Here is a 27,806-nt window from a genome sequence, read left to right as displayed (position 1 = left end):
TGCAGTGGGATGACCGGTGCCGTGAATGTGGCCAAAGGAGCTGTCCAAGGAGGTCTGGACACCTCAAAGACTGTCCTCATGGGCACCAAAGATGCAGTGTCCACTGGGGTGACAGGGGCAGCAAACACGGCCAAGGAAACCCTGCAAACTGGGCTCAGTACAACCCAAAACATTGTCACAGGCACCAAGGACACCATGTGCAGTGGGGTGACCGGTGCCATGAACGTGGTCAAAGGAGCTGTCCAGACTGGCATGGACACATCAAAGGCCATCCTGACTGGCACCAAAGACACTGTGTCCACAGGGCTCACAGGTGCAGTGGGTGTGGCCAAGGGCACTGTCCAGACTGGTCTGAACACCACCAAGACTGTCCTCACGGGCACCAAGGACACTGTGTGCAGCGGGGTGACCGGTGCCATGAATGTGGCCAAAGGAGCTGTCCAGACTGGCATGGACACCACCAAGACTGTCCTCACGGGCACCAAAGATGCAGTGTCCACTGGGCTCACTGGGGCAGTCAACATGGCCAAGGGCACCGTCCAGACTGGCCTGGACACCACCAAGACCGTTGTGACTGGCACCAAGGATACAGTGTCCACTGGGCTCACTGGGGCAGTCAACATGGCCAAGGGCACTGTCCAGACTGGCCTGGACACCACCAAGACTGTCCTGACGGGCACCAAGGACACCGTGTGCAGTGGTGTGACTGGTGCCATGAATGTCGCCAAAGGAGCTGCCCACACTGGCATGGACACATCAAAGGCCATCCTGACTGGCACCAAAGATGCAGTGTCCACTGGGCTCACCGGTGCAGGGAGTGTGGCCAAAGAGGCAGTGCAAACCGTCCAGAATTGGTTACCCGGTACCCAGGACAGTGTCTGGAGTGGACTCACCAGTTACAGAGCCCCAGGCAATGGCAGGGAACAGGCCATCCTGAGACCCCAGGAGGCTCTGTCCTCTGGGTTCTCCAGTGCCCCGGACACTCTCTGCGCAAGCCTGGACCTTGCCAGGGAAGCCACTGCTGTGGCAACAGGCACCCACGGGGCCCCCCTGGGCAGGGAGAATGCAGGACATGAAGGAGCCATGAGCTTCGTGACTCTGCGGGACGAGCTGGGGGAGCTGGGGGAGATCTTCTGCCCCATGGATGCCGGGGAGCAAGGTGAGAACAGCGCAGCTGGGCCCACCTCCCAGCGGGGCTGGATTTCTGTAAAACCCAAGCCCTGGATTCTCCGGGGACCTCTCGGATTGAGGAATCCCGTCTTCCTTTCCAGCTCAGCTTGCTGCCTCCGAACCTGGGCCAAAGGTGCTCACGGCTGACCGCGGCAGCTACTTCGTGCGTCTGGGCGACCTGGCTCCCCGCTTCCGGCAGCGGGCGTTTGAGCACGGCCTGAGCCACCTGCAGCACGGCCAGTTCCAGGCCCGGGCTGCGCTGGCCCAGCTGGAGGAGTCCTTCGAGCTGGTAAGAGCCTCCCCCTCCCCACGGCCCCTTCTTCAAAATAGCTCCCCAGGCTCCCCCAGCCACGTGCACCGACTGTGACTGTGGCCGGGGATCTGGCCGCACCGCTGACAGCTGCCACTCATGCTGGGGGGCGGGGGCGGTGCTGGGCTGCATGCAGATGGTGAGGGACCCCCAGCTCTGAGCACCTCCCGGTTCCCAAGGTCACAGGTTTAAGGTGTTCGGATACATCGGCCTCACTTACATGTGCAGTGAGGAGCCCGGGCATCCTGCCTCAGTCGGGATCCCCGGGATGTGCCCTCACCACTGTGTGTTCAATCAGGGCCCCGGGCTCTCTGCTGAGCCACGGTTTGAAGACCACTGGTCCAATCCAGTGAGGTGTAGACGGGGATGATCAGGCCCCTGGGACGCTGGGCCATGTCTGGGGGCATCTGTAGCTGTCATGACTGCGAGCAAAGGTGCTCCTGGCTTCGAGGGGGCGGGGCCAGGGATGGTGCTCAGCCCCCACCCAGCGCTCAGGGACAGAGGACCGGCCTGACCCAACAGAGGTTTTTGTTAGAGGGTCACTGTGGCTACTTAAGGGAGAACAGGCTGGACCCGGGAGATCAGTGAGGTTTTCACAAAAATCCTGGCAAATGACACGATGGGGCCTCAGGGCTAGTGTCAGTGACAGCAAAAGGCACCTGTGTTCCAGATGTGCCTCTAGAGCAGGGCTGCCACGGTCTGTGGGTGGGCTAGATGTGGGGCTCAAGAAAGAGGGACCCTAAAGCACCTCAGAGATTTTTTAAAAAGTTTTTTAAAGTATCTTATTTAAGTAGTATCTACACCCAACATGGGGCTCGAACTCATCCCCAGGATCAAGAGCCACACACTCCACCAACTGAGCCAGCCAGGCACTGTGTGTGGGAGATTTTTAGCAGGGGACCCCAAGGGGTGCCGAGTGGGTTGAGAGTGAACAGTGAGAGCTTGGTTTTGGACGGGGGAACCTGGAAGTGACTAGCGGCCCCAGATGGGAGTGGCGGCAAGGTGCGCTAGGAGGGCGACCACAAGTTAGGAGTCCACACCTGGCCCATGTTCTGTCCTCCCACGCGCTGCTGGGACAATGAGGATGGGTCAGCTAACTGGTGGTGGGGCTGGGAAGGCTCCTATGTGCCGGGGACCCAACAATCAAGGAAGAAAAGCTACCAAAAGAGCTTCATCTCCACCCGGGGGAGAGATAAACAGCAAACAAGCAAACATCTGCGATAACTCGACAGTTACGTGCCTCTGAGGAGAGTAATGAAATCTGACAAGGAGGGACTAGGGCCACTGCACTGGGTGGCTGGGGAAGGCCTTATCTGGAGGACAACCTAGAGCCGAGATTGGATGGGCACCACATGAAAGGCCAGAGGAAGCATGCTCCAGGCTGAGCAGGCAGCATGTGCAAAGGCCCTGCGGCCAACAGCATGCTGGAAGTGGTTAGAGGACAAAATGAGGCCAGCATGTCCAGAGGAGAGTGTGACAAAGTGTCAGCAGGAGACGTGGTCTGGGAAGTCCCAAGGAACAATGCAGGCCATGGTGAAGAGCTGGATTTTATCCAACGGGCACTGGGGAGCCAGGGGAGGGTTTTGAGGTGGGAAGTGACAGTTTGTTATTTGGTCTCTGACAAGCTCAAAGAGAACAGGGACTATTGCCCATTCCTGGCTCTAAACCTGTGGCTTTTCCACCCTGCCATGGAAAGGTCTAGACACGAGGCTCCAGGGCCAGCCCCAGGAATGTCCCCAGGGGAGAGTGTGTGAAAGGACCGTGCTGAGAAGCCATAATTCCTCTGCTGGACTCTTTCTAGATTGAGAAAGCCAAGCAGGCTCCAGAAGGCCAGTCACGGGCGGACCAGGGGCTGAGCAGCAGAGTGGAGGAAGGTGCTCCCCAAGAGGTATGTAAGAAAGGGGCACGGCCCCCGCTCTTCTTCAACCCCTACTTACCTCACCCCTACCTCCCCCGCAGGTGCTGGACTCCAGGGCTCTGTCCAGGGCCTGCGGCCTCATCCAGCAGCTGCACGTGGCCTACAGCACCCTGGCCTCCAGCCTCCAGGGCCTCCCCTCTGAGCTCCAGCAGCAGGTTGGGCGGGCGCGCCACGGCCTCTGTGAGCTCTACGGCCTCGTCTCCTCGGCCAGTTCCGTGGGAGAGCTGCCGGCAGAGCGCCTGGCCCAGAGCCGCGGGGCGGTGGGCCAAGCCTGGCGGGAGCTGGAGCAGATGCTGGAGAGTGTGCAGCACGGCCCGCCGCTCTGCTGGCTCGTGGGGCCCTTTGCCCTGCACCCCACTGGGCAGCAGCTGTAGGTCCCTCCTGCCCACAGAGCCCTCTGTAGAGCCTTCTCCCCAGCCCCAAACCAGCTCCCAACTCCCCGAAGGTCTGGACTCTGCCAGCTGGTGCTGCTTGGCACCCACGGGGGCACGGAGGGCTTTTGAGTCTGGCCATGCCACGCACCCAGCTCTGGCCCCGCCTATGCCGTCCACCCTTTCTTCCCAAGCACCGCCGGGCCTTCTCCTGGCCTAGGCGCCCCGGGCTGCGCAGACGGCTGACAGAGGGCCTTCCCCGGACGGTCTCAAGCAAGCCCTCCGATTAGGAGAAGTGGAAACATCCCCAGGTCCACTCAGCAGTCTCCACTAGGCGCCCCTTTATCTCTGGGGCACCCCAACCTGGGTCCTTTAGCTACCGGTGTAGCTGGTGCTCCTCCACCCTGGGCTCCCGGAGCCCCGTCCTCACTCCAGAAGCACACACCCGGCCCTCAGCAAACCGTGTTCCCCGTACCAGAAGGAACCAGAATGCTACTGTCACCTGCGCAGGCTCCTACCGTCTCTCCTGACGTCCAGTGCGGCCAAGGGGCTCTGAGAGGGTGAAGCCGCAGCAGCCGCAACAGCCGCGCTGGCCAGGATGGGGGACCACCCACCCCAGAGCTGATGTTTTGTGGTCCCCAAGGGCCTGGGCTGAGGAAGAAGTGAGGGGGCTCCCCCGTGGGGTATGGGGCCCTGGGGGTATATGACAAAATGTGCTCAACGCGGTCCCACGCCCACCCCAGGCTGGAGAACAGGGGCTGGGAAGCATGCAGGGTCCCCTCCTTCCCGGCCACACTGTCCCTAAATGCCCAGGGCAGCCACACAAGGTGGGTGGCACGTGGGGAAGCTGAGGCTTCCCTTCACTGGGCCTCCCCTGTCCTCCAGCTGGGGGGAGCCCAGCCAAGCAGGCCCCCGCTTCCGGGAACCTGTATCCCACCCACAACCCCCATCGGGCTCCCTCCCTCAAGGAAGGCTTGAGGCGCCCTCATACCAGCCCCTTCTCAGAAACAATGGGGTGTTGCAAGCTCAGGACACGAGGCCAGCCTTCCCCAAAGGGTCACCGTTGGCTCCCAGCCATGGTGAGACCTGTGTGACGGGTCAGGAAGCCCCTCGGGCCTGTCCCTCCTCAGTCTCCGTCACAGGCAGAGGCGCTGGGTGCACAGCCATTCGTGCAAACTGAGCTGTCACTGCAGCTTCAACCCAGCCAGCCCACATGGAGGGTCGCCAGGCTCGGAAGTCCCACACCCACCACGGCCTTGGCTGAGACGGAGGCACCTGACCGGGGCGGGGCGGAGGACACACAGTGGCCGCCACTGCTGATGCAGGTGCCTGGGCCGGGACTGCACACACTGTCCAAATCCCTGTGCCGGCCCTGGGAGCCTGGGGTCACTTTACAGGTGAGGAACGTGAAGCCCAGAGCGGGAGGGACACTTGTCCAAGGTCACGGAACAAGGCCTGCCCCCCAACGCTTACACCCTCTGAACATCAAGGACAACGGCTAGCCCACAGCAACCCCCGAACCCTGAATGGCTTCAGCGCCCCAAGCGGCTGCTGCGGGGGACCCGGGTCTCACTGGCAGCCCGGCTAGGAGCAGGAACGGGGAGCAAGGCCCTGCGAGAGTGTCTGGGCCCTGGGCTGCCGCACGCGAGAATCAGACCACAGCCTCCGCCTGAGCCTTCGTTACGTCTAAAACGGCCTCCCACCTCCCCTCTCCTTCACCGCGGCTCTGCCGGCCCATGCCGGGCAGGGACAGTGTCAGAACCGAGTTCACATTTGCTGTGAACGGTGACTTTGTGGCTTAAACCTTCTGTCCCTGGACAGTTGCACCAGCAACCCTAGAAAACCGAACCAATAAAAATGACTTTCATTAAAAAAAACCCTTTATAGTCATTTCATGTTTGTTGGAAATCACAGAAGTTAGGCAGAAAAACAACCCAGGGGACAGATACAAAGGGACAGCACGGTGCTTCCCCAACAGCTCTGCTCCGCGGGTGGTGGGTGGGGGCCGGGGCAGGCCTGGGGCATCTACGTGCGACAGGTAGGCCTGGCCACCAGGGCTCAGCTGTCCTCCTCATCCAGGGACTCCGAGTCCATCCGCCCCCTCGCGCGCTCCCGCCGCTCCTTCCCAGGCACGTCCAGCTCGGGGCCCTCCCGCGCGCTGCTGGTGGGAACACAAGTGGGTGGGGGTGAGCACTCCGGCCTTCCACTGCCAGCGGAGACCCAGCGCCCAGGAGTGCAGCCTGTAGCCAGAGCCCCCCAACGCTGCCCCAGCCGGACCCGACAGGCCCTGCCAAGCCTAGGCAGGCCCAGGGTCCTTAGCGTGGCAACGTCAGCGTCAAGCAGCCTGCTGCGCCCGCTCCTACACACCAGGAGGAAGCCAGCCTCCCAGGGGCTGGGCCCAGAGCAGCTCAGGGCTGCGGAGCTCCCTCGATGGGGCACCTGAGGGTCAGCGCCAAAGGTGGGGGTGGGAGGCCGGCGTGTGGGACAAGTCCCTGTGTTATCACCAGAACAAGCAGCCCACGGAGCGGAGGCCTCGTCAGGAGGACGGCTGCAGCCGTGGCGATACTCACTCGCTGTGTAATGGCTCTTCGGAGGAGCCACACCCCGGCCCCTCCTCGGAATTCTGTCCTTCCTCCTGCTCCTTGTCTTCCACGCTCTCCCCCTTCTGGGACATGGCCTCGCCATTCACCGGGGCTGAGAGATCTGGCGGGAGAAAGGCTCATGCGATCCTGTAGCCGCGCCCGCTGGTTTGGGGCCAGGAGCCCTAAAGGAGCCGCCACCTGCCTCAAGGGCTCTGGTCCTCTGCACCCACATCCTCCCACCCCTATGCCTCCCAGTCAGCCAGGCGCACAAAAGCCTAAAGAGGGAGAAGCCAGTTAATGAGTGGCCATGGGTAATGCGGGAGAAGCCTGCGGACAGAAATAAGGCGGTGTCCCCTGCAGGCTGCTGAGGCTTCAGCGGAACACCTCTCGCAGCTCCATGGGCATCACATGACCCCAGGAGGAAGGACCATCCTCCCGTTAGACAGGGACCAGGGCCACTGACCCTGTGGGAAACACCCTCTTTCTCCAACCCCAGGCCTGTCCCAGCAGCGCTCCCACACGCGGCCCGCACACACGTACCCCGCCTCCCGCGCTGTCTGGCTCTGAGCATCTATGAGCAGCTCAGGTATGTGCACGCACCAGGCCCTGGCGACCTTGGGGACACAGCCAGGCATGCAGAGTGCCAGCAGAAACGTGCCACTTTGGCCCTGGGGGTTGGCGCCTGAGGCCCAGGGAGGTCCTACGCTGCTCACCAGTGCTCGCCTCGACCTCCGCCCTCTCCGTGGGAGCCTCCTCTCCGGCCAGCACCTCCTCGGCCTTCTCCACCTCGGCCCTCTCCTTCTCCAGCCCGGCTCTGGTCGCCTTCTGGACGGCCTCAATCTTTGGTCCCAGGACTCGAGACTTGAGCCGGGTGTAGACCTCTGCGGCCTTCTCCATCACCTCCTTGTTGGCCTTGTAACGGCGGATCTGGCCCGCAAGAGGCCTGGCTCAGGAGATGCGGCTGGTCTCACCCCCGCCACAGACCCGCCCCCAGCGCGGCCACCCCTGGCAGCACCGGCTCTCTGGCCCGCCAGCACCCTGGCGTCCTCCCGGACTGAGGGCTGCCATGGCTGGGAACCCAGGCTTCCTGGGCAGACAGACCCCCGCCTCGCCTGCCACCAGCCCCTTCTACTGCTGGGATCCCACGTACCTTCTTCAGTGTGGCCACCACATCTGTGTTCTTCTGGAGGATCTGTGAGGTCACCTGCAGGGTCCCTAGCTCCTCTAACGCATTCAGACACCTCTTCACGTCCTGCAGGGTGGGGAGGGGAGTAAGGAGGGACAGCATCTAGCTGAAGGGGCCCTGGGGGCCCCATGGGGCTCCCTGGGCAGAGGACGGAGTGCCAAGGGAACCCCAGGGACGGCGGTCGGGTCGCAGCACTTGGAGGGCTGCTTGGCACCACCTGGTGGTCATGCCACGCAGTGCACCCGAGGCGGCCAACCCGGGCCCTCTGTGGCCGACACCCAGGAGAACAATGACCCTGGATTTGCCTCAGTTTCCTGAGACTTCTAAGGGAGCTCCAGACAGGAGGGTCGGGGTGGGGGGGCTGCTTGGCTCAGAGGAAGTGGCTGCGATGTGGCCTCAGTGCCGCAACGAGGGCCTCACCGGATTGTCCACTTTGAGGGCGAACTTGATCTCACTGTGCAGCTTCTGCAGCTTCTCCTCCACGGAAGGTTCTGGGACCAGGAGAGAATGCAGCACCTGGGCCTGAGCAGTGCCAAAGGGGCCGCCTGGCCTGGCCCCCTACACCTGACCGAGTCCCTCAACCCCTTCGTCAGAGCTGGCCGGGGACCTGCCCCAGCACCGCGCTCCTCGTTGGCTTAGCCTCCCGCCAGCGACCTGCCCCTCACCTTTCTTCTTCTCCACCTTCCGGTCGGGCGGGAACCCTTCTGACCGCTTCCGGGTTCGCTCCACCTTCGCAGGCCTGTGGAGTCACACCCCTTAGTCCCGCCCTGGACGGCCAACCAGCCACCCCACCCGGCCGCTGCCGTCTCCCGACTGTGCGGTGGGGAACCCGCAGCCACTGGGAAGGAGACCCTCAGGGGGCCCTGGGAGCTGGAGGGAGAGGAGGTAAGGCCTGATGTGATCTGGTCTAGGCAGTCACCTGAAGTGACCAGGAATGGCGGCCAGGGATTCCTCTGCTTCTAGCCGGCAAACGGTATCAAGTCTCATCACTTGTTCATCACTATGAACATACCACTGAGAATAAACGGGGACTTAACAGAAACCCAAGTGAACAAATTGTGGAAGGGGCCCAATCTGACACCCGTCAATGACCGAAGGCCCGTTGCCACGGCTCGGATGCGACCTTCTACTTGGCAGAAGCTGCCAAATTCCCACGGGCAGGTCCCCTCACTGATGCTGGAATCTCACCTGGCCAGCAGCGGGAAGAGGGGCTGTGTCCCCTGCCCTGGTGGGCCTCGGAGGAGTCTCAGAACTACAGGTCTGGGGGACGATCCCTCCCCTCAGCACTGTTGACATCAGGTGGATCATCTCTGGCGGGTGCCCTGCCCCCCCCCCCCCCGATGCCAGAGCACCCCCAGTGTGACGACCACAGATATGGCATGGTGCCGCTCGGGGCAGGATCACGGTCCTGGAGCACTGGCTCCTATGTGAGCCAATGGAGCCCCAAGAATGGGACACTCGGATCAGATCTATCTCCAAGGCTGAATTCAGAAATCGGAATTGGAAACCCTGCTCCCATAAGGGTGAAGGGTAATGGGTCCCCAGGAGGCTGAGAACTGCAGGGACTAGCACGGGGCAGGTGGGTCCCCAGGTAGCTGTGGGAGGAGAAGCAAAACGAGTGCTGACCTGGCTCGGGGCCTCTCCTCGGGGCGCCCTCTCTTCTCCTTCTGGCTGGGTCTCCTCGTGGGCTCTGTGCTTTGTGACTGTTTGGCTGCCTTCTTTGCCTACAGTGGCCAGAGGGAAGGTTGGAATGGCGGGCAGTGGGGGCTCTCCTCCTTAGAGATAGTCTGACACTTCCCGCCACCACCTCTGCACTGCTGGGAACTGGTGCAACAGGCAGGATGGGACAGGAAGAAGGACTCTGGTGTCCAGTCCGTCCCCAGACAACGGCTTCTCAGACCCTAAAAGGACCACTCCTTCGGTGGGTGGGGCAGCCCCACCGCACACACTTCTCCTGTGGCAGGGGTCTTGTTCCCCATTTTGTGATCAAAGGAAGAGAGACAGCGAGAGAACAGACTATTGCCCTGCTTCCCCATCCTCCCATCACATAGGGCACCATCTAGGAGGTGACAGGCCTGGAAAGGCAGACTCAGATTCAGGCAGGCTGCAAGACCAGCGAGCAGGAAGCGGACAGGCCTGTGGGACTGCAGGGCACCTGATGGTCACCGCCAAGTCATCAGAGGCCTCCTACCTGCTTGTCGCTCACTCAGACTCCCTCCCTCCCTCCATGCAGCAGCCAGAGGGCACCTGTGAGCACCTGAGTCAACTCCCGCTCCTCTGCCCATTGCCCTCTAGGGCTCCTACTCACTGAGGTAAAAGCCCAAGTCCTCACCCCGATTCCCAAGGCCCCCACACAATCTGCCCTCCACCCTTCTTTCCCTCCCCTCCTCCCTCTTTCTTCCTCACCCACTCTGCTCCAGACACATAAGCCTCCTGGCTAGTCCCCCAACACATCAGGCCTAGTGCTGCCCCAGGACATTTGCATAGACTATGCCTTCTGCCTAGAGAGCTATTCCCCGAGTACCTTCCTACACCACCTCTCATTTCATTCCAATCCTTATTTAATGGCACCTTCTCAACTAAAGCCTTTAGGATTTACCCTACCTAAAACAGAAAACCTCACCCGACAGCTCCTGCCCTCGGACCCTGCATTCTTGTCCTTAGCAATGAACACTTTGGAATGCATCTCAGGTTGTTTCCCACACCCTGGGCCACAGCACAGCACCCAGCATGCAGTTGGTGCTCACTGAATGTGTGGAGTCAGGAATGGACTTGCTGGAAGGGGTGGGCGCGAGGAAGAAGCCCCTCGGTCACCAGATCCTCCCCAAGAGCCCAGGACACACCCCGATGGTACGCACCTCTCTCTGCAGCTCAGCCTCGGGCCCCGAGTCGGAGGAGGACTGTGGTCCCTGCCCCCGGCCCTTGCGGCCACGCTTCCTGACGGGCTCATCCTCGTCCCCAAGCTCATCCCCGCTGCTGCCCCCGCTGCCCCCAGGTGGGGCCTCCCCGCGCTCGCGCTCGCGTCTCCGCTCCTTCTCCTCCTTCTCCTGCTCGCGGAGCCGCCGCAGCTCCTCCTCCTGCTCCCGGCGCCGCCTGGCCTCCAGCTCACGCCGCCGCTCCTCATCCCGGCGCTTCCACTCGCTGATGCGGTCCACCTCGTCACTGTCACTGGGGGTGCAGGCTGGTCAGAGGGCTGCGGGGCCAGGCCCAGCCACACAACCCTGGCCTATGACCCGCTGGTCGCTGCTCACCCACCTGTCACTGCTCGAGCTGGTCGGGGGCCGCTCGGGCTTCGGCTTCCGCCCGCGGGGCTTTGGTGGAGGCTTTTCCACTGCAGGAGAGGAAGGGGTGGCCCGGTCTACACGGGCACTCTCCCACAGGGCAGGCCCCCCACCGCCGGCAGCCAAAGGTGGGAGGCACACCGCTGGGACCATACCTGGCTTCCTGCCCCGAGGAGGTTTCTTTACAGACACGTCTGAGTCGGAAGAGGAGGCAGAGGAGGAGGAGGAGGAGGAGGACGGCACTGACCTGGCCGCGGCCACTGGCTCACCCTTGGCCCCGTCGGATTCTGCTTTGGAGTCGGAATCGGAGGCTGAAGGTGCCTTCTGAGAGAAGCGGGCACAGAGGTGAGAAGAACGCAGGCCAAGGAGAGTGCCCCTTGCAGCCCCCGATGTGCCTGCAGCCACATGATGGTCCGGCTCAGTGATGGCATGTGACACCCCCAGGCCTCATCTCCTCCTTGGTGAAGTGGGGGAGGCAGAGGAGAGCTACTGTCTTTTCCAAGAGCTTTTTCGACTACAAACTACGGCCTAGAGCACTTCACTCCCTTCCAAGGCCGGCGTTCTAGCATCCCGTTTCCCAAACTGGCCTCTACACTCCTCTCAGGAGCGGTGGTGTCTCGGCGGTCTCAGCTCCAGGGAAGCGCTCTGCACACACCAAGCTCAGAAACTATGAGCTGAAGCCATCAGGGGAAGCAGAGGTGAAGGTGGAAGATGGCGGGCCCAGGGGATCCCTCTAGCCTATGACCTACCCTCCTCCAAAAAGGACTGACTCTCACACTGCCTGGTGACCATGGAGAGGATCTCTCGGGTTTCCCACAGGCAGGCAGGTGGGAACAAAACCACAAACAACAAAACAACAAAACGAACCACCTCTACCTTTTTCTTCCGTCCTGCAAGGGGGCCCCGCCGAGGTGCCCGGACCACAGCTTTCTTCTCGGGGGTGAAGTCCTGAACAGAGAGAAGGGGGCTGAGTGTGGGCCCCCTGGCTGACCGCTGCTTGGCTCCCATGCGTGTGTCCACCCTCCCACAGAGCCAGCCACAAGCTCACCTGGTCACTGGTCTTTTCTGACTCAGATGAGCTTTCTGAGTTCTCCTCCTCTGATGGGGACACACTGGCTTGATCCAGGTCGCTGGAGGCCTTTCGGGTTCGTTTTGACACTGACATCTAGCAAGGGAGCAGCCCAAACAGAGCCACAGTCAGAAAGCCTATGTGTTTGGCAGAGCTGCCTCCCACTTGGCCGTTCGTACTCTGAAGAGCTGAGGTTCTGGAACTTTTGGAAGGCAGCAGGGACCCTTTTGAGGATCTGGTTAAAAACCACGGATCTTGGGCGCCTGGGCGGCTCAGCTGGTTAGACAACTGCCCTCAGCTCAGGTCAGGATCCCAGATTCCCAGGATCGAGTCCCACATCGGGCTCCCAGCTCCACGGGGAGTCTGCTTCTCCCTCTGACCTTCTCCCTTCTCATGCTCTCTCTCAAATAAATAAATAAATAAATAAATAAAATCTTTAAATAAATAAATAAATAAAAACCATGGATCTTGAACCATGAGGACACTGTGCTCAGCAAGAGCAGCTAGACTCAGAAGCACCCATCCCGCAGGTCCCCACTCCCAGGAGGTCCCCAGAGGAGTCCCGTCCACACAGACGGGGCAGGGGGTGGGGAGTCTGTGCTTCATGGGGACAAAGTCTCTGTGTGGGGAGATGGAAAGTTCTGGACACGGAAGGTGGGGGTGGCTGGAGGACAGTGTGAGTGTGCTTCATGCCACTGAGCTGTGCGGTTAAAACAGCAAATTTTACATTACGTGTACCTTAGCACAATTTAGAAAAATGAAAGAAAAACCAAACCAAGTATGCTTTCCCCAGAAAAACATACATGTGCATTCTAGAACTAGAGAGAGGTGAAGGCTGCACAAACGCTGGGAATGGACCACAAGCCACTAAGCGGTGCGTTGTAGAACGGCTACTTTTTACAGTGAATTTCACCTCAATAAAAAAATAAAAATATACATATGCACACGTGCACACATACAGCCTGAATTGTTTCGGGGTTCCCGCGTTCCCTGACATCCACCCAAAGAGGCCAACGGAAGAATTTTTATAAAGAGAGAACCGAGCTGTAGAGACCGATCTCACCGAGGGACACGCGGGTCTTTCTAGCCGGCAACGTGGGAGTTACATCACACCTCTCCTGTTTTGTCACACCTAGGAAATGCACCGGTTCTCGTAACAGACACACACGCAGGGACAACCGTGCGGGGGCGGGAGGGCGCCTGCATGCTGAGGAGAGGCCTCAGAAGGAACGAGCCCTGCTGGCACCTTGATCTCGGACTTCCAGCCCCCACAAATGATCCTGCTACTCTGTTAGGGTGGCTGGCACACCTGTCCACTCAGTGACACACCAGTGAAAGACAAGGTCCCTACGAGGTCGCACACCGTACGCTCCCGTCAGGAGAGGCAAACTGAAACATCCCGTGTGAATCTAAGGTTACTGTTCTATGGGGAAGGCGGTCACAGAAAGCCGCCATGAGGCCAGTGGGAAGAGCAACAGATGGAGGGACAGAAGAGACAGCAAGCAAGAAGCCCCGTGCCCGGAAGGCAGCGTGGCTGGTGAGCGGGCAGGGAAGGGCTGGGGTGGGGCCCAGCTGGAGCCAGACCCACAGGGCTGCACGGGCTGTGCCCGGAGATGGCCCCACTTCGCGGGCAGCCGAGCCCAAGCCGGGTGCACCGCACACTCCCCACTCCCTCTTGGGGCAGAGGCGGTCTGTGGCCTCGGGGTGCCGCGTGCTCCCCCTTCCCAGCCCGCTAGCACAGTACTCTCAACCCAGGCACTTGGGGAATCCAGAGTTCCGACAGCTCCTGTTCCGTCAAGACTCTTGAGGCAGTTCCAGGGCGTTTCGAGCTGGGACATGGCCTGGTTCCCCAGACAAAAAGGCAGGGATCACGGGGATGAAGACGACCCAGGACCCACCCTCCCAATGTCCACACGTGAGGTGCAGGGGGAGGCGGTGGGGAGGGGCCCGGAGCAGCGAGTCTTGGAAGCCCCAAGAGAACAGAACCCCGGGGCGTGGGGTGGCAGGGAGTGATGAGCCACCAGGGCTGGGGTCAGGGTCTGCCATGGAGCGTTCAGAGGAGCGATGAGAAGAGCAGCATGTGGGTCCACAGAAACAAGTTAATGTTAACTGAAGAGAAAAACCCAGAAAGTTGGCCCGGCAGGAAAACCACAGCCTCTCACGGACTGGGCAGAAGACAGCTGCGATGTGCTGGTGTCACGGGGCTACCAGGGAAAAGGTCTCAATCTCTTAAGTTCTCCCTGGCGTGGTTAAAAGGTGTTGTAATAAGAACTTAGACCTGTTTAATGCAAAACTGCCCCCCCACCGTCCAAAAAAACCCATCTGAGTAAGTACTGACTTACAAATAGGGATTTACCCCTAAGGGGTGGCATGGTTGGGGGCCGGGGGTGGGGGCAGGGGGCACGGTTTCCTACATGTTTCTGTTCAACGTCCCCGGTAACTGTAAACAGTGGTAATGGGGAACTTTAAAAAATGATGCCGCCATATCGTGAAAACTGGGGAAAAAACCAAATCCCAACACTCTTAATAACATATTGGTTAGAGATCACGCACGTCATATACTACCTCTCAACCACTGAAGACCATGACTTGATATCGTCCCTAACGCCAAAGAAACACTCAGCATTTCACACACAGAGTGTGTACGTGATCACAAATTCTGGGCCTCACGCAGCCACCCCACGCGTGAGGCACATGCAGGATCACGGAGAAACACGACAGGGTGTGTCCGGTCCTCGGCATAGATGCCCTGCCACGTAACGTGGGTGTTTTCCACTAGCTTCTCCACGCTTTTTACACCTTACAACTTACAAGCGTGGTTGATCCTTATGAATGGAACCGAAAGCAAATGTTATTTTTACAAATAATAAAAGGAAAGCCTTACTATGTCAAAGAAGTTGATGATAAATCATAGTTCTTTCATTCTGCTCCCGAATGTTTAAAAGTAGTCAAAAGACAGACAAGGCAAGAGAGAGCCTATCTCCAGGAGAACCGAACTCTCCCATCCCCACAGAAATCTGCACACACCCGTGCTCGGCAGCCGGAGTGACACAACCCAGATGTCCGTCCACTGATGAGCGGATACACACACGTCCAGCACACACCCCTGGGAGCGTCTCTCCACCACAAATAGGAGCAAGACACCAACACATGCTGCCCTGGGGACGGACCCTGAGCCCATGACACTCAGGGAGGGATTCCAGACACAGAAGGCCCCACGGGCTGTGAGTCCACGTGTGTGACATGTCCAGACCAGGCTCAGCCATGGACGGGAAGGGGGTTCGGGGGGGCTGGGGGGAATGACTGCTGGCAGGGACAAGGTTTCTTGAGTCAGGGAATGTTCTGGAACTAGCCAGTGGTGGTAACTGCACAGCTCTGCAAATGTACTAACAACCAGTGAATTGCGTATTTTGAAAGAGGGAGTTTTGTGGTATGTGAATGGTATCTCAATTTTTAAAAAGCATGTTAAACATGCAGAAAAATTAACTGCATATTCAGGCTAAGGGCATAATTTCAGCTAGGAGGCTCCTGGGAGGAAAAGGCCAAGAGCAAGGGCCTGCATTCCAGTTCTGTGACTATCTGTTCAGTCTGGCTGGTATTGAGTAAAAGGTCGCGTTAATACAAGAAAGCATTTCAGCTTCACACTAGAGAGCCACGCTAAGCGCACTGCCCTTCCTGAGATGATCATCTACAAGGTGGAAACAGTAATATCTACTGAGCAATACTACAAAAGTTAACGAGATGACGCGTGTACAACAGTAACAAATAAAAATAAATAATATATCAGATTAAACCGTGTATTAAAAACAAGAAGGGCAGGGCAAGGAGTGCAAGCTGCTAGAGGCCTCGTGGGGGAGGAGGAAAGGCCAGAGCGTGGTTGGACTGCCGGCTGCCCCCAAGGCTGGGAGCTCCTGGCCCACCCCTACCTTCAGGGCTGCGGCCTTCCGCTTCAGGCCACTGTTGTCACTGCTTTTGTCTGAGTCTGAGTCACTCTCCATCCTGTCGCTGGCCGCTGTGGCGGTCACGGCTGTGACGGCCATGACCCCCCGGACCTCGTCGTCCTCGCTCCCGCCTGCCGGGTCAGCTTCAGGGGCCTCGCTGTCAGAGGAACTCACCGGCTGGGGGGCAGGAGGGGGCAGAGACCGTGAGTCACCATCAGCCTGGGGTGCATTTCCCAACCAGGACGGTGACCCAGAGGACAGAACCCATGCGGGGTCTCAAATGTCTGGGTCTGGCCTCCTCACTTTCCACATTGGGGACCTGCAGCCCAGAAAGCTCCGAAAATGGAGGCTGGAAGGCGAGATGACATGTGCAGCAAGGGCTAGGATTACAGATCAAACCTCGGGCCAGTAACTTGGCCTCTCAGTGCCTCCGTTTCCCAAGCTGAGCAATGGGGATGGCACCACTTTGGCCTCACAGGGCTGTGGCCAGGATGAGGCAGAAGTGGGATGTGACATACTGAAGACAGTGCCCAGACTGGCCAGAAGGCCACCAGAGCTGGCTTTCCTCTTATTAACCCTCCCGTCGTCATGAACACAGGACCACCAGGCCTGACCTGCCAGGCACTGCGATTTCTGTGTCACCCAGTGTGCTCGCTCAGGCAACAAGAGCCACAGAAACACAAACGCTTACACAGCACCCCTTCCCAGCTCGCCCTGTGCCAGGCTCGGGACGCACTCAGTCGGGGCGTGAGCTGGGGCCTGCGCCAGGCACCGTGCAGGGTAGGTAGCGAGCCCACACAGGTAAGCACAGTACGATCCCTGCCCCCAGGGGGCTTACAGCCCCAGAGCAGAGGCCGACAGGGGACGATGCAGCAGAATAAAGTCACACTCTGGGGACAGGGATAGAAGAGAGGGATAGAGGACAGCACTGGTACATGGGTGCTGGGGGATCAGGAAGAGATAGGTGGGCATGAAGTGGCAGGAGTAATCTGAAGTGCTGTTTTGTGGGGGGAGCCTTGGAGGATGTGACATTTTAGTTGAGGAGTCGTCCCAAACATGCAAAGGGGCAGGGGCCAAATTCTGGAAAGCCGCCAACGGCATGAGAGCAGGCTGTCCCCAGACATTGGCAAGGTCAGTGTGGCCACCGCGCCTTGAGATAGGACGGGGCAGAAGAAAGGCTGGCGGGCTGGTCAGGGCTTATACAGGGTCCTGGAGGATCGAGGGGACCTGGCAGATGGCACAACCATGGCCAGGCCCCATGGCTCACTTGGGCCAGTTTCTGAACTTGTTCTGAATGTCTGACATTTATTGGGAGGAAAACATATGAGCCCCGGGCATCTTTAGCCATCACTCCGTTCAGTGTACGCCGTGGAACACGCAGCCCAGGAGGCCCTGTGTTGAGGGCCGGAGCTAGATGCGAGCCAGACGGCATCCCTGTCCTCGGAGAGCCCACGTGCTAACAGGGGACAGAGAAGGAAACGCACAGCTACAAAGCGTCATGAGGGAGGCTGCCGTGACAGTCTTGGGGCGCCCAGTGCAGCTAAGCCCATGTAAAACCTGATCATGTTATTCCATGGTACCTCTTTACTGAATAACTGATTTCTCTCCCTCTTTGGTTTTTTTTTTTTTAAAGCTACATTAACTTTTTTTTTTTAAGTTTTTATTTATTTATTTGACAGACAGAGATCACAAGTAGGCAGAGAGGCAGGCAGGGGTTGGGGGTGGGAGGGAAGCAGGCTCCCTGCGGAGCAGAGAGCCCGATGCGGGGCTCGATCCCAGGACCCTGAGATCATGACCTGAGCCGAAGGCAGAGGCTTAACCCACTGAGCCACCCAGGCACCCCCAAAGCTACATTAACTTTTTAAAGCTACATTATCTGCAAACAAGGTGAACAGCCACCTACTGATGAACACAACGTGGGACGGCTACAGAAAGGAATGCCTCTCGGCCATAAAAAGGAGCGCTACAGCACGGATACACTTCCAAAACATGCTCGGTGGAAAGAAGCAGGGCAAAGGACCAAACAGGATTCCATTTATGTGAAATATCTGGAACGTGCAAATCCACAGAAATAGATAGATGATCAGTTCTCGGGGGTGGGGCGGATGGCCAGTTCAGTCAGTGGAGCGTACCACTCTTGATCTCGGGGTTGTGAGTTCAAGCCCCATGTTGGGTGTGGAGCCTACTTAAAAAAAACAAAAACTTCTCAGGGGCTTTGGGGAAAATTGGGGGTGGCAGGTAATGGAGGGGGTTTCCTTGTGCGGTGATGTAATGTTCTGAGTTAGAGAATAGAGATGATCACATGACACTATAAATGAATGAAAGCCACCGCGGAATATGGCTAAAATAGTGAATTTCCTAAATTAAAAAAATAAAAGAGAAGTCACTTTCCCTTAGCGTAATCACAGCTAGGGAATCAACGGGTCGGAGTGGTGCGTGCACATTGGACAAGAAAAAAGCGGGGAGGACAAGAAGGAAATGACAGCACATGTAAGGACCTCCAGGGCCACCCCGATGGGATGAGTTGAGACCAGGACTGAGAAGCAAGAAGTGGAATTGTAGGCTTAACCAGGGCCCTAGGAGGGAAGGAACCTGCCAGCACTGGAGAGAGGACAAGGCAAGGTCCCGGCACCACATCAATGTGGAAATGCATTCAGAGCAGAAATGTGGGAGCCAGAGCGGGGACTGCCAGAGGGAGTGCGTGGGAGGGGACCCAGCCTGCCCATGACCTCTTATAGGAAGCCCCCAGTCCTTTCCGGGTCACGAGCCCACCCGGCCTTCACGTGGCTGGGTTAGCAGGTGAGAAGTATAAAGGCCAGGTGTTGGCAGGACCTTGCACTCAGCTCCCAGAACCTGTTGTCTCAGCTGTGGAACGGTGAAGGGCCTCATCTGTAATGGCTGACGAAACTGAAGGGTGCAACAGTAAGTAGGTCGAGCCCGAACCCCAACCGCTGGGAGATAATCCCACTTTCTCGGTGGACTTCCATCATGCATGCCTCGTGCCAGGGTGTGGGTTCTCTTCACAGCAGCCCCGGCAGGGAGCAGGGAGACATGACCCGTTCTCCATGGCAGGGGTAGCAGAGCAGCTTGGAGGCCAAGTGACGAGGCCCACGGCTCTTCTGCAGAAGGATCGGCTTCATGGCAGTAAGAGCGGACACTGGTTTGGTGCAATCCCCAGCCCCAAGCTCCGCATCTCTCTCTGGGTGCACCGGGTACGAACTGTCACCCTCAATTTGCGGCTGAGGAAAAGGTGGAGCGAGAGCTCAGGATCACAGCAACGATGTGACAGAGGAGGGAGGCCAGCCAGGTCTGTCTTAGCCTCTAAGTCCGGGCCACTGGGCGCAGCTACTGCTAATTAAAACCCCTAGGGGCACCTGTGTGGCTCAGTGGGTTAAGCCTCTGCCTTTGGCTCAGGTCATGATCTCAGGGTCCTGGGATCGAGCCCCACATCGGGCTCTCTGCTCAGCAGGGACCCTACTCCCCCCGACCCCTGCCCCTGCTCTGCCTGCCTCTCTGCCTACATGTGATCTCTGTCAAATAAATAAATAAAATCTTTAAAAGAAAAAAAAAAAACAACCCTCCTTGGGGCACCTGAAGGTCCTCAGTCATTGAGCTTCTGCCTTCAGCTCAGGTCATGATCTCAGGGTCCTGGGATCGAGCCCTGCATCGGGCTCCCTGCTCGGCGGGAAGCCTGCTTCTCCCTCTTCCCCTTCCCCTACTTGTGTTCCCTCTCTTGCTGTGTCTCTATCAAATAAGTAAATAAGATCTTTAAAAATAATAAATAAATAAATAGATATAACCCCTTCTTGCTTCTGCCAAGCTCCCCACTCACTGGGGTCCAACTCGTGCCCCTCACATCTGCCCAGGTGGCTGGGGCGGCCAGGTAGCAGGGGTGAACGGGTCTGTCCCACAATTGCAAAAACGGACTCTCTGGGAAAGTAAGTGACTGGCCCTACCCTATGCCTGCAGATAAAGCCAGGAACTCTGGATCTCCTGGGGTCAGCCCATGGGATCTAACTAGTTTTGGGGAAATCCGGTCCACACAAGAGAAGCATGGGGTACAGAAAGGAACCAGGAGACAAAGGCCAAGAGCCAGCCAACCTCCAACCACCCCAAGTCCGATGGTCAGGTGAGGGGGGTTGAGCATTCGTTTCTCCCACTGCCTTAATGGATCGAGAGGGTGACTGAGGTAGAAAGGGAAGGTCAGGTTCAGCCTGGCCTCATTCCCAACTAGCATCTCATCAGCTGCTCAGCACTGTGCCGTTTGATTACAGGGCTCCCCCAGCAACCCTGTGAGATGCTGACACTACCAGGACCCTCGTCTCTAATGAGACTGAGGCTCAGAGAGGTGATGCGGTGCCCCAAGGCTCACAGTAAGCAAGTGCTAGAGCCAGGACTCGAACCCAGGTCCCGACATTCATACCACAGGACTCTTAACTCCAGACCCAAGGCAGAGATTATTCTCGGGGCCCTCCTCCGGCCTGGGACACGGGAGGCCTGGGCTTTAGCCCCAGCTCCCTTTCACCAACTTGAGAACCGTGCACAGGTCCCTGTCCCTTTTCCTCTATCAAGGGACAAGCAGACACTTCTAGGATCCTTCTAAGTCAATGGTTCTCAACCAGAAATGACTCTTGTTCTCTTGGAGGCATTTGGCAATTCCTAGGGACATCTGAGGCTGCCAAAACTGGGGCACTTCTGGCATCTAGTCGGTGGGGGCCAGGGATGCTGTTAAACATTCCACAGTGCCCAGGAGCACCCCCTCCCACCTCGCCCTAAAATGATGTAGCCATAAATGTTGAAAAACCCTGGTCTAGGTCTAAGAGGTCTCAGATTCTAAGTGGGTCCCTCTGGGCCTCAGTTTGCTTGTATGGAAAATGGGAAAGATGCTACCTGCCCAGGCTACTCTCAGGATTACTGTGTGGACCAAAGGACAATGAAGCTGGACCCACACTCAGATACCACTTTCTACCTCCCGCCTCAGCAAGGAGATGCGGAAACAGGGCTTGCTGTCCCCTCTTAGAGGAAGAACCAGCTGAGTTAAGGTTATCAGAAAGAATGAGTCTGTTTTCTGCATGCAAACCAACACTCAGGATATATTTTCGGGGCGCCTGGCAGGCTCAGTCAGTAGAGCGTGCGACTCTTGATCTCGGGATCATGAGTTTGAGCCCCACAATGGGTGTAGAGGTTATTAAAAATATTTAGTTTTTAAAAGATGTATTTTGGAAGACAATAAGCAAAATTTAGAATTCTATGCCTTAGAAGGAAAAGTTGCGTACGATTTCATTATGAATACGGAACCTCAGAGAATGTATAGGAAAAGAGCAGCTACGGTTATCCTGACAGGACATGGCAGCAGAGTGACCAGGAGGCAGGGCCGACTGTCCACTATCCCTACACACTTTTCTATCTTTTCAATTTTGTGCCGCAAGTCTGCGTTCCCACAAGAAACTTGAAGGCTGAGCAAAGAGACCGCTCAGGTACCCGGACAGAGCTGCTTCCGAAAGCGTGCCTGCGGCCTGGCTCCATCAGAAATGTCTAGGCTGATGCCTAGGCCGATGAGTTGGAAGGAACACCTCAGGGGTCCCAGGCCTGAGCCCCCGAAAGCCAAACTTCCACGGGTGGGGCCCACGAATCCGGATCTTAAACAGATGTCCGGTTTGGAGCCATAGACTCCAGCAAGACAAGCTCTCACACTTAACAGCTACTTCTCAACCTGGGGAGTCTGTGTCAGGCCAGTTTAATGTCAAGGCTGTACCATTTCTGAGTTGCATTCCTCGAGGGCAGGCATCTACACAGCACTTAGCAAGCCGTGGGCGTGCAATAAATATTAAATGGTGTGATGATTCATCAGCAGTAATAAGCTTAGGACGTAACCAACAGCACTTGAGCCAGGGCCAGAAAAGGATCACACAGAACCAGATGTCGTGAAGACCTTCTGACCCATTCACCCACAAAGCTGGGAGACACGGTGGGCAGCAGAAGCGGGGCGGGGGGAACCTCCTTCTCCCAGATCCATCTAAGGAGGTAAAAGCAGACCACCACCAACATCCACTAAACGTGAGCCTCGCCCCCTAAGAAGGGGCTGCCAAACCCTCAGCACTCAAGAAACATCTGGTGATAAACCCTGAATCCCAGACCGTGAGCTCCCAGGAGGCCAGGAGTGGGACTGCTTCATCTTGGACTGCCGGTCCCGCCACAGAGCAGTGCCTACTAGGTCAGCGGTGGCTGAGCTCACACACACCAGACCCTCTCCGCGCCTCCTGCATCCCTCCTCACAGGCCAGGCGCAGACCCTCTTCTCCCCCAGCAAGGATGCTCTGCCCCCCTGCAGTCAGTCGGCGTGGCCTCCCAGCCAACCTCCCAGCCACCCCTCCTGAAGCCAGACTAGTCTGGGTCCCTGTGCCTCCTGCAGAGATCCACAACACGCTGGCTGAGAGCAGAGCAGAGAACCCCAGCCCAGCCTCCCCTCAACTGCATCTCTTCCCAAAATGCCCAGAGCAAGGTAGCTTTCTGCCACCTTTCTGCAGCCTTCCGAAGCTTCCCACGAATTTCACTTCAACTCTTCTGAATGCCATCTTTCCCTGAACATTTCCTGACACTGATTTGCCACTGAGATGTCATCTCTGTGGTTCTTGGCACTTTTTTTCCATCTAAGCAAGAACTCACATCGACCAACCACAGCCTCTTCTCAAGGCTAAAATCTGGCAGTAAGGGGGAAGGGAGGCACGTCACTGACAGAAAAAACTTTTTTTCTAAGAAAACAAAAGGTTTTTTAAGAGCCATAGAAATGCTATTATAAATCCAAGCTAACTGTAAGCACTGGGTTTCACCAGAGGTGGCCCTCCAGCCCTCCATGACCCCAGCGGTACTCGTCTATGTCTGGAGACGTGTATGGTGGTCACGACTTCGGGGGGTGGGGTGCTACTGGCATGGAGCGGGTGAGGCCAGGGATGCTACTCACCCCACTGTGCCCAGGACGCCCCAGGACACCCCGAAAGAGAACGGTCAGCAGTGCCAAGGGAGGTTGAACCCTTGCTCCTTTCCTATGAGACAATCTGAGACCACCTGTGGCGCCAAATGTAGCCAAGCACCAGGCATGACTTGGATTCCACAGACGCCACATCGGTCATTCTCCATCCCCAGGTACTCACCAGAGGAGCGCTGTAGCTGGCGTGGGGATTGTTCTGGATCTCCCACAGTCCCTCATTGAAGCCTTTCCTCTTGTTGGGTTTCCCGTACTTATCTTTACATTTGTCGTAAGGAAACAGGTCCTTGGGTCCCAGGAAGGCTCTGGAGAAAGGAACCATGGGGCCAGTCCCAGGTGAGTCAGGCCACCCAGGAGGCACCAGGTGGGAAAATCAAGCCCCACCTGCAGAAACTTACGTTTCGTGTGTACCAAAGAAGAAAATGGGGTACTTGTTGGGCGGGGGCTTCACAGCACCGTCGGCGATATCATCGATCTGCAGTGAGAGGCAGGTCAGGGCGTGGCTGGGGGACACCTTCACCCCCTCACCCAGGAAATCACCAAGAAATCAGCTAAGTTACTTGGGGTAAGCCATGCTGGGAGGAAGGGAGCCTTTGACTGAGGGAGACACATCACCTTCCAGCTAGGCATCTGCATTCTTCTAGGAAACCCCCCTGCAGTGCATACCTGTCCCCCCCCCCCCCCGTGTTTTCTCTGCCTCCAGGGTAGGTGCTTCACCTGAGCAAAGCTAAATATGGTGCCCTGAGCAGCCAGCAGGTGGGGCAAGCTCAGCCTCTCCACACTCCCAGGACCCTCCCACGGGACCCCTCCCGCAAAAAGGCAATCGGGTGGCTGGTCTCCCAGAAGCTGTGGCTGGCAGCTCCAAGGATGCAGAGGGTGGGGGGTGGGCTGCAGGAGACAGGCCCTGAGCATCCAGGAAGTCCCACCCTCTCCCTACAGGCCCATGGGCCCCGGCAGCTGTCAGTCACCTCCCCACAGGAGGCTAGCAGCCCCTTCACTTCCAATCCGGTGCTTGGAAATGTTCCGAGCTTCGAGAGCTGCCAGGAGGGGGTAACGAGGACGGGGGAAGCTGGTACACTCGAAAGAAGGGAAGTGCACGGAAAGTTTCATGGCTCTAGAGTCCCCCCCCCCGCAAAAAATAAGCCCGAGCAAACCAGGTTAAAGTGAGTTTTCTGGTCCCCGTTAATCTCTTCCCATCCTCTACTATGCCTGGGGGCTACTGGAACTTTCCCGTCCCCCTCACCCAGCTTCCTCCTCAGCTCTCTGGGCTACTTTTCCAAAGTCCTTGGTTGGGGGCATGAGGCATCAATCCCAAGCATCCCACTGCTGCACAGAAGCTTCCCCAAACTTCACCTCCTGAGAACGAGCCTGCCACGCCTTCCCGGCCGGGCGTTCGCTCAGGCCTCACCACGGACCCGCCTCTGCGCCTGAGGCTCAGGTATCCTAGCGGCAGCACCAGCTCCAACGGTTGTCAGGACTGCTGGCCTGGTCAGTGTCCCTTCCCGGCCTGCTGTGGCAGCCTGTCTGCACCCAGACCCCCAGCTCTGCAGGATGCCCTGATCCGTACTCCCACCCTGAGGGAGGGGGGCTCCAACGAGCAGGGAGCAGGGCTGAAATCGCAATACTGCCCGGCAACTCCCGCGTGGCCTCAGTTCCAGCCTCATCCTTCCCATGCCCCCTGCTGCTGCCTGGGCCTCCCACCCCCCATCCCCCAAATTCCTTCAGTCCTGTCATGCATATTCCACCAGCCTAGGTCCTGGGGCAGCTTTATTCCCAAGACCTGGGGATGACAACCCCAGCTCCCTCCTCCGCATGGGCCTGCCCGGGATAGTGCCTGGAAACGCACTCTCTGGGACCTCCACCCTCAGGACCCCGCCAGACCGCACCCCTCAGACCATCTGGGTCCCCTGGATCTCATCTTCTACCCTGGATCCCCAAAGTCCCCTTGGCTCAACCTCTTCCCTCAGATGCTTTCTCTTTTGGGCTTGAGCCCGAAAAGGACCTGATACAAGAGTCAGGGAGGACCACTCTGAGATCTCCCTCAACCTCACACCCAGCCGGCCTCCTCCACCACAGGACGGGGGAGGGGGTCCTCATAAGGGCACCAGCTCCCAGGGTCCCTTAAGCAAGTCTCACTCCAAGCTCTGGTCCCTGACACCCCACATTATCAGATAAACCCTCCCCGCTTCAGCGACCATGTGAACACAGCCCCCCCCCACCCGTGGCATCTACCCTCCCTCACCCCCTCAGCCTCAACCCTCAACCCCTCTCCCCTCCTGCACCGCTCTCCAGCCCTCTCTGGCACACGGCCTGGGGCCCCACCTGACATCTTCAGGCCGCGCACCCCCTTCCCATCAGTGGGATTCCTCTCCTTAAGCCCCATGTTCCTCCTCTCTCCTCACACCACCACCTCCTTCAAACTTGAACCCTGCCCCCTCAGGCCCCAGATCCCTCAAACCCCACTTCCCTTGGCTCTGGATCTCTCCGCGGCCACCCCGCACCCCTGCGCGGGGTCCCTCAGGCGCGGGGACCCCAGACCCCCAGCGCGGACTCCCTCAAGTCCGGGGACCCCCAGACCCCGGCGCGGACCCCCTCAGGTGCGGAAACCTCCAGACCCCAGCGCGGAGCCCCTCAAGCCCGGGGACCCCCAGACCCCCGCACGGACCCCCTCAGCCCCGAGGACCCCCAGACCCTGGCGCGCACTCCCTCAGGTGCGGGGACTCCCAGACCCCCGCGCGGGCTCCTTCTGGTCCGGGGACCCCCAGACCTCGGTACGGCTCCCTCAGGCGCGGGGACCCTCAGAACCCCGGCGCGGCTTCCCTCAGGCCCCCGGACCGCAGACCCCGGCGCGGCTTGCCTCAGGAGCCGGGACCCTCAGACCCCCGGCGCGGCTTCCCTCAGGCCCGGGGACCCCCAGATCCTCGCGCGGGCTCTCTCAGCCCCCCAAACCCCAGACCCCGGTGCGACTTGCCTCAGGGGCCGGAACCCCCAGACCCCCGGCGCGGCCTCCCTCAGGCGCCGGGACCCCAGACCCCCGCGCGGACTTCCTCACGCGCTGAGACCCCCAGACCCAAGCGCGGCGTCCTTCAGGCGCCGGGACCCCCAGGCCCCCGGCGCGGGCTTCCTCAGGCCCAGAATCCCCCCAGGACCCGCTGCGCGGGTCCCTCAGGCCCGGGGACCCCCAGACCTCTGTTGTAAGGATCCCTCAGGCCCGGGGCCCCTGCTGCCCCACCCCCCCTGCCTGGCCCATCTCCCGCGCGGCCTCACCCGGGCCGGCCAGTGCGGGTAGCCCTTCATCTTGGCGAACACCAAGTCCCCGGGCTTGAAGGCATGCGGCATGCTGGCGGCGGGAAGCCCAGGCCGCAGGAAGCGGCGGCGGCAGCGGCGGCGGCGGCGGCGGCGGCGGCTGCGGCGGCGGCGGCAGCGGGAGGCGAAGCCGGGGGCGGGAACGGAGGGCCGAGGGGGCGGGGGCGGCCTCCTGGGCAGAGGGCCGGCGCGTGCTTATTGGACTGCGCGCCCCCGGAAGTCCCGCCCTCCGGCCTTCACGGGCGGGAGGTGCCGTCGCTCAGGACCACGTGCGGGGGATAGAGGCGCACGGGGACCAATGAGAAGAGGGGTTGGAGCAGAGCAAGTTAACGGGATTGGGTAACGGGTAGATCCAAGGGGCGTGACCCAGAGGCCTAATGGAAGCGGGGCGGAGGTTATGGGAGGTGAAAGGGGAAAGGTGGGAGGAGGGAAACGGAGACTTTCAGGGAGTGGTGAGGCGGGTGGCCAGGCAGCTTAGGGGCGGGGCCTAGGACAGAGGGGCGGGCAACGAACGGCCACAAAAGGAGGGCTCTAAGTAGGAGGCAGGTCATTGGCCACCACCGAAAGAAGGCCTACTCCGTGTAGGGGGCGGAGCACAGAAAGCCTTCCGCTCCCGGGAGCCGGTTGGCTACCACTCCAGAAGGCTTCAAGGTAGGGAGCAGGCATTGGCTACCATGGGGGGCGGGGCTTACGCAGCTCTTCGCCATTGGATAAAGTGATAGAGGTTCAACTCAAAATAGGGACGCGCCGTTGCCGGCCCGAGGGGCGGGGCTCGGGGAAGGGGCGGGGCGTGGGGGAGTTGTTGGGGTAAACAGCCACAGAGTGCGCTGGGGGCTCCTTTCTTCACTTGGCGAAAGGTTTTGAGCACCGGCTGCCAGAGCCATAAGATACCCGATATGCCTGTTCATTCCAGGAAAATGTGTTTTCACCCCGCAGGGCTGAATTCCTTTACCTCTGTGCCTTAGTCTACCCACCTATAAAATGGGGTTGGTAACGGTACCCATCCTAGAGGGGCGTAAACGTTAAGTGCTCTCATCATCCCTAAAGCTTTGTGGACTGCGCCTGGCCGTCGGAAATACTGGGAGCACTAGATGCTGCTACCTCCTCTGTTAACTTCGCTCTTTTTTTTTTCTTTTTAAAAAAGATTTTATTTATTTGACAGACGGAGATCACAAGCAGGCAGAGAGGCAGGCAGAGAGAGAGGGAAGCAGGCTCCCCGCTGAGCAGCCTGATGTGGGGCTCGATCCCAGGACCCTGAGACCATGACCTGAGCCGAAGGCAGAGGCTTTGACCCACTGAGCCACCCAGGCGCCCCTGTTAATTTCATTCTAGTGACCCTTGGTAGGAACTCGAGGTAAAAGAGCCAGAGTGCTTAGGAAAATGCTGAGTAGTCAGGGAGGGGCCAGGGCGGGCTTTCTGGCTGGTAATTTAGGTAGAGACTCTAGAGACTTGCAGGGCAATAAAGATGGGCCAGTGGAGTGAAGTGGATACAGAGAAGGCACGTAGGGTGGAGGGGATAGCAAATGCAAACGTGTGAGCCAGAGAGGTTAGAGCAAGTGAGTGGGTCCGTGGAGGATCTTTTCTAGTGCCTTGGGAACGTGTGTGAACAGTCTGGCTTTTATTTTAGCTTCTTGGGAATGAAAACAGGTGATGGAAATGTTTTAGGTTGTGGTGATGGTCTTATTACT

The 27,806-nt window shown here is 58.8% G+C and overlaps 2 protein-coding genes across 21 annotated transcripts in view; one reads left to right on the top strand and one right to left on the bottom strand.

The window, feature by feature from the left end:
* Positions 1-4,055, top strand: part of PLIN4 (perilipin 4) — a 7,906-nt gene extending 3,851 nt beyond the window's left edge. For 7 of the 19 annotated variants that reach the window (XM_032883627.1, XM_032883629.1, XM_032883623.1 and 4 more), the window contains 4 exons: positions 268-1,159; positions 1,272-1,459; positions 3,282-3,368; positions 3,440-4,055. In XM_032883627.1, coding sequence (XP_032739518.1) covers positions 268-1,159; positions 1,272-1,459; positions 3,282-3,368; positions 3,440-3,772 — 1,500 coding nt within the window. In that variant the 3' untranslated portion in view covers positions 3,773-4,055. Of the gene's footprint in view, positions 190-267; positions 1,160-1,271; positions 1,460-3,281; positions 3,369-3,439 lie in introns of all 19 variants that reach the window. The other 12 variants (XM_032883636.1, XM_032883631.1, XM_032883626.1 and 9 more) reach the window with 8 other exon arrangements.
* A 1,685-nt stretch (positions 4,056-5,740) lies between these two features.
* HDGFL2 (HDGF like 2) lies at positions 5,741-26,225 on the bottom strand. Of its 2 annotated transcripts, none has more exons than XM_032883607.1 (16): positions 26,080-26,225; positions 23,211-23,287; positions 22,979-23,117; positions 15,814-16,005; positions 11,867-11,983; positions 11,695-11,766; positions 10,974-11,142; positions 10,793-10,868; positions 10,396-10,705; positions 9,164-9,261; positions 8,203-8,276; positions 7,958-8,028; positions 7,502-7,603; positions 7,065-7,278; positions 6,340-6,472; positions 5,741-5,930 (listed from the first exon to the last, which is right to left on the bottom strand). In XM_032883607.1, the coding sequence occupies exons 1-16, from the start codon at positions 26,149-26,151 to the stop codon at positions 5,828-5,830; spliced, it is 2,019 nt and encodes a 672-aa protein (XP_032739498.1). In that variant the 5' UTR covers positions 26,152-26,225; the 3' UTR covers positions 5,741-5,827. The 2 variants fall into 2 exon arrangements, with proteins under 2 accessions (XP_032739498.1, XP_032739499.1); XM_032883608.1 differs by having other exon boundaries at positions 5,741-5,927.
* Positions 26,226-27,806: the final 1,581 nt, after the last annotated feature.

This window comes from Lontra canadensis, unplaced genomic scaffold, assembly GCF_010015895.1.
Source record: "Lontra canadensis isolate GAN:19392208 unplaced genomic scaffold, GSC_riverotter_1.0 scaffold88, whole genome shotgun sequence".
Lineage (NCBI taxonomy): Eukaryota > Metazoa > Chordata > Mammalia > Carnivora > Mustelidae > Lontra > Lontra canadensis.
This window is presented reverse-complemented; position numbering and strand designations above follow the sequence as displayed.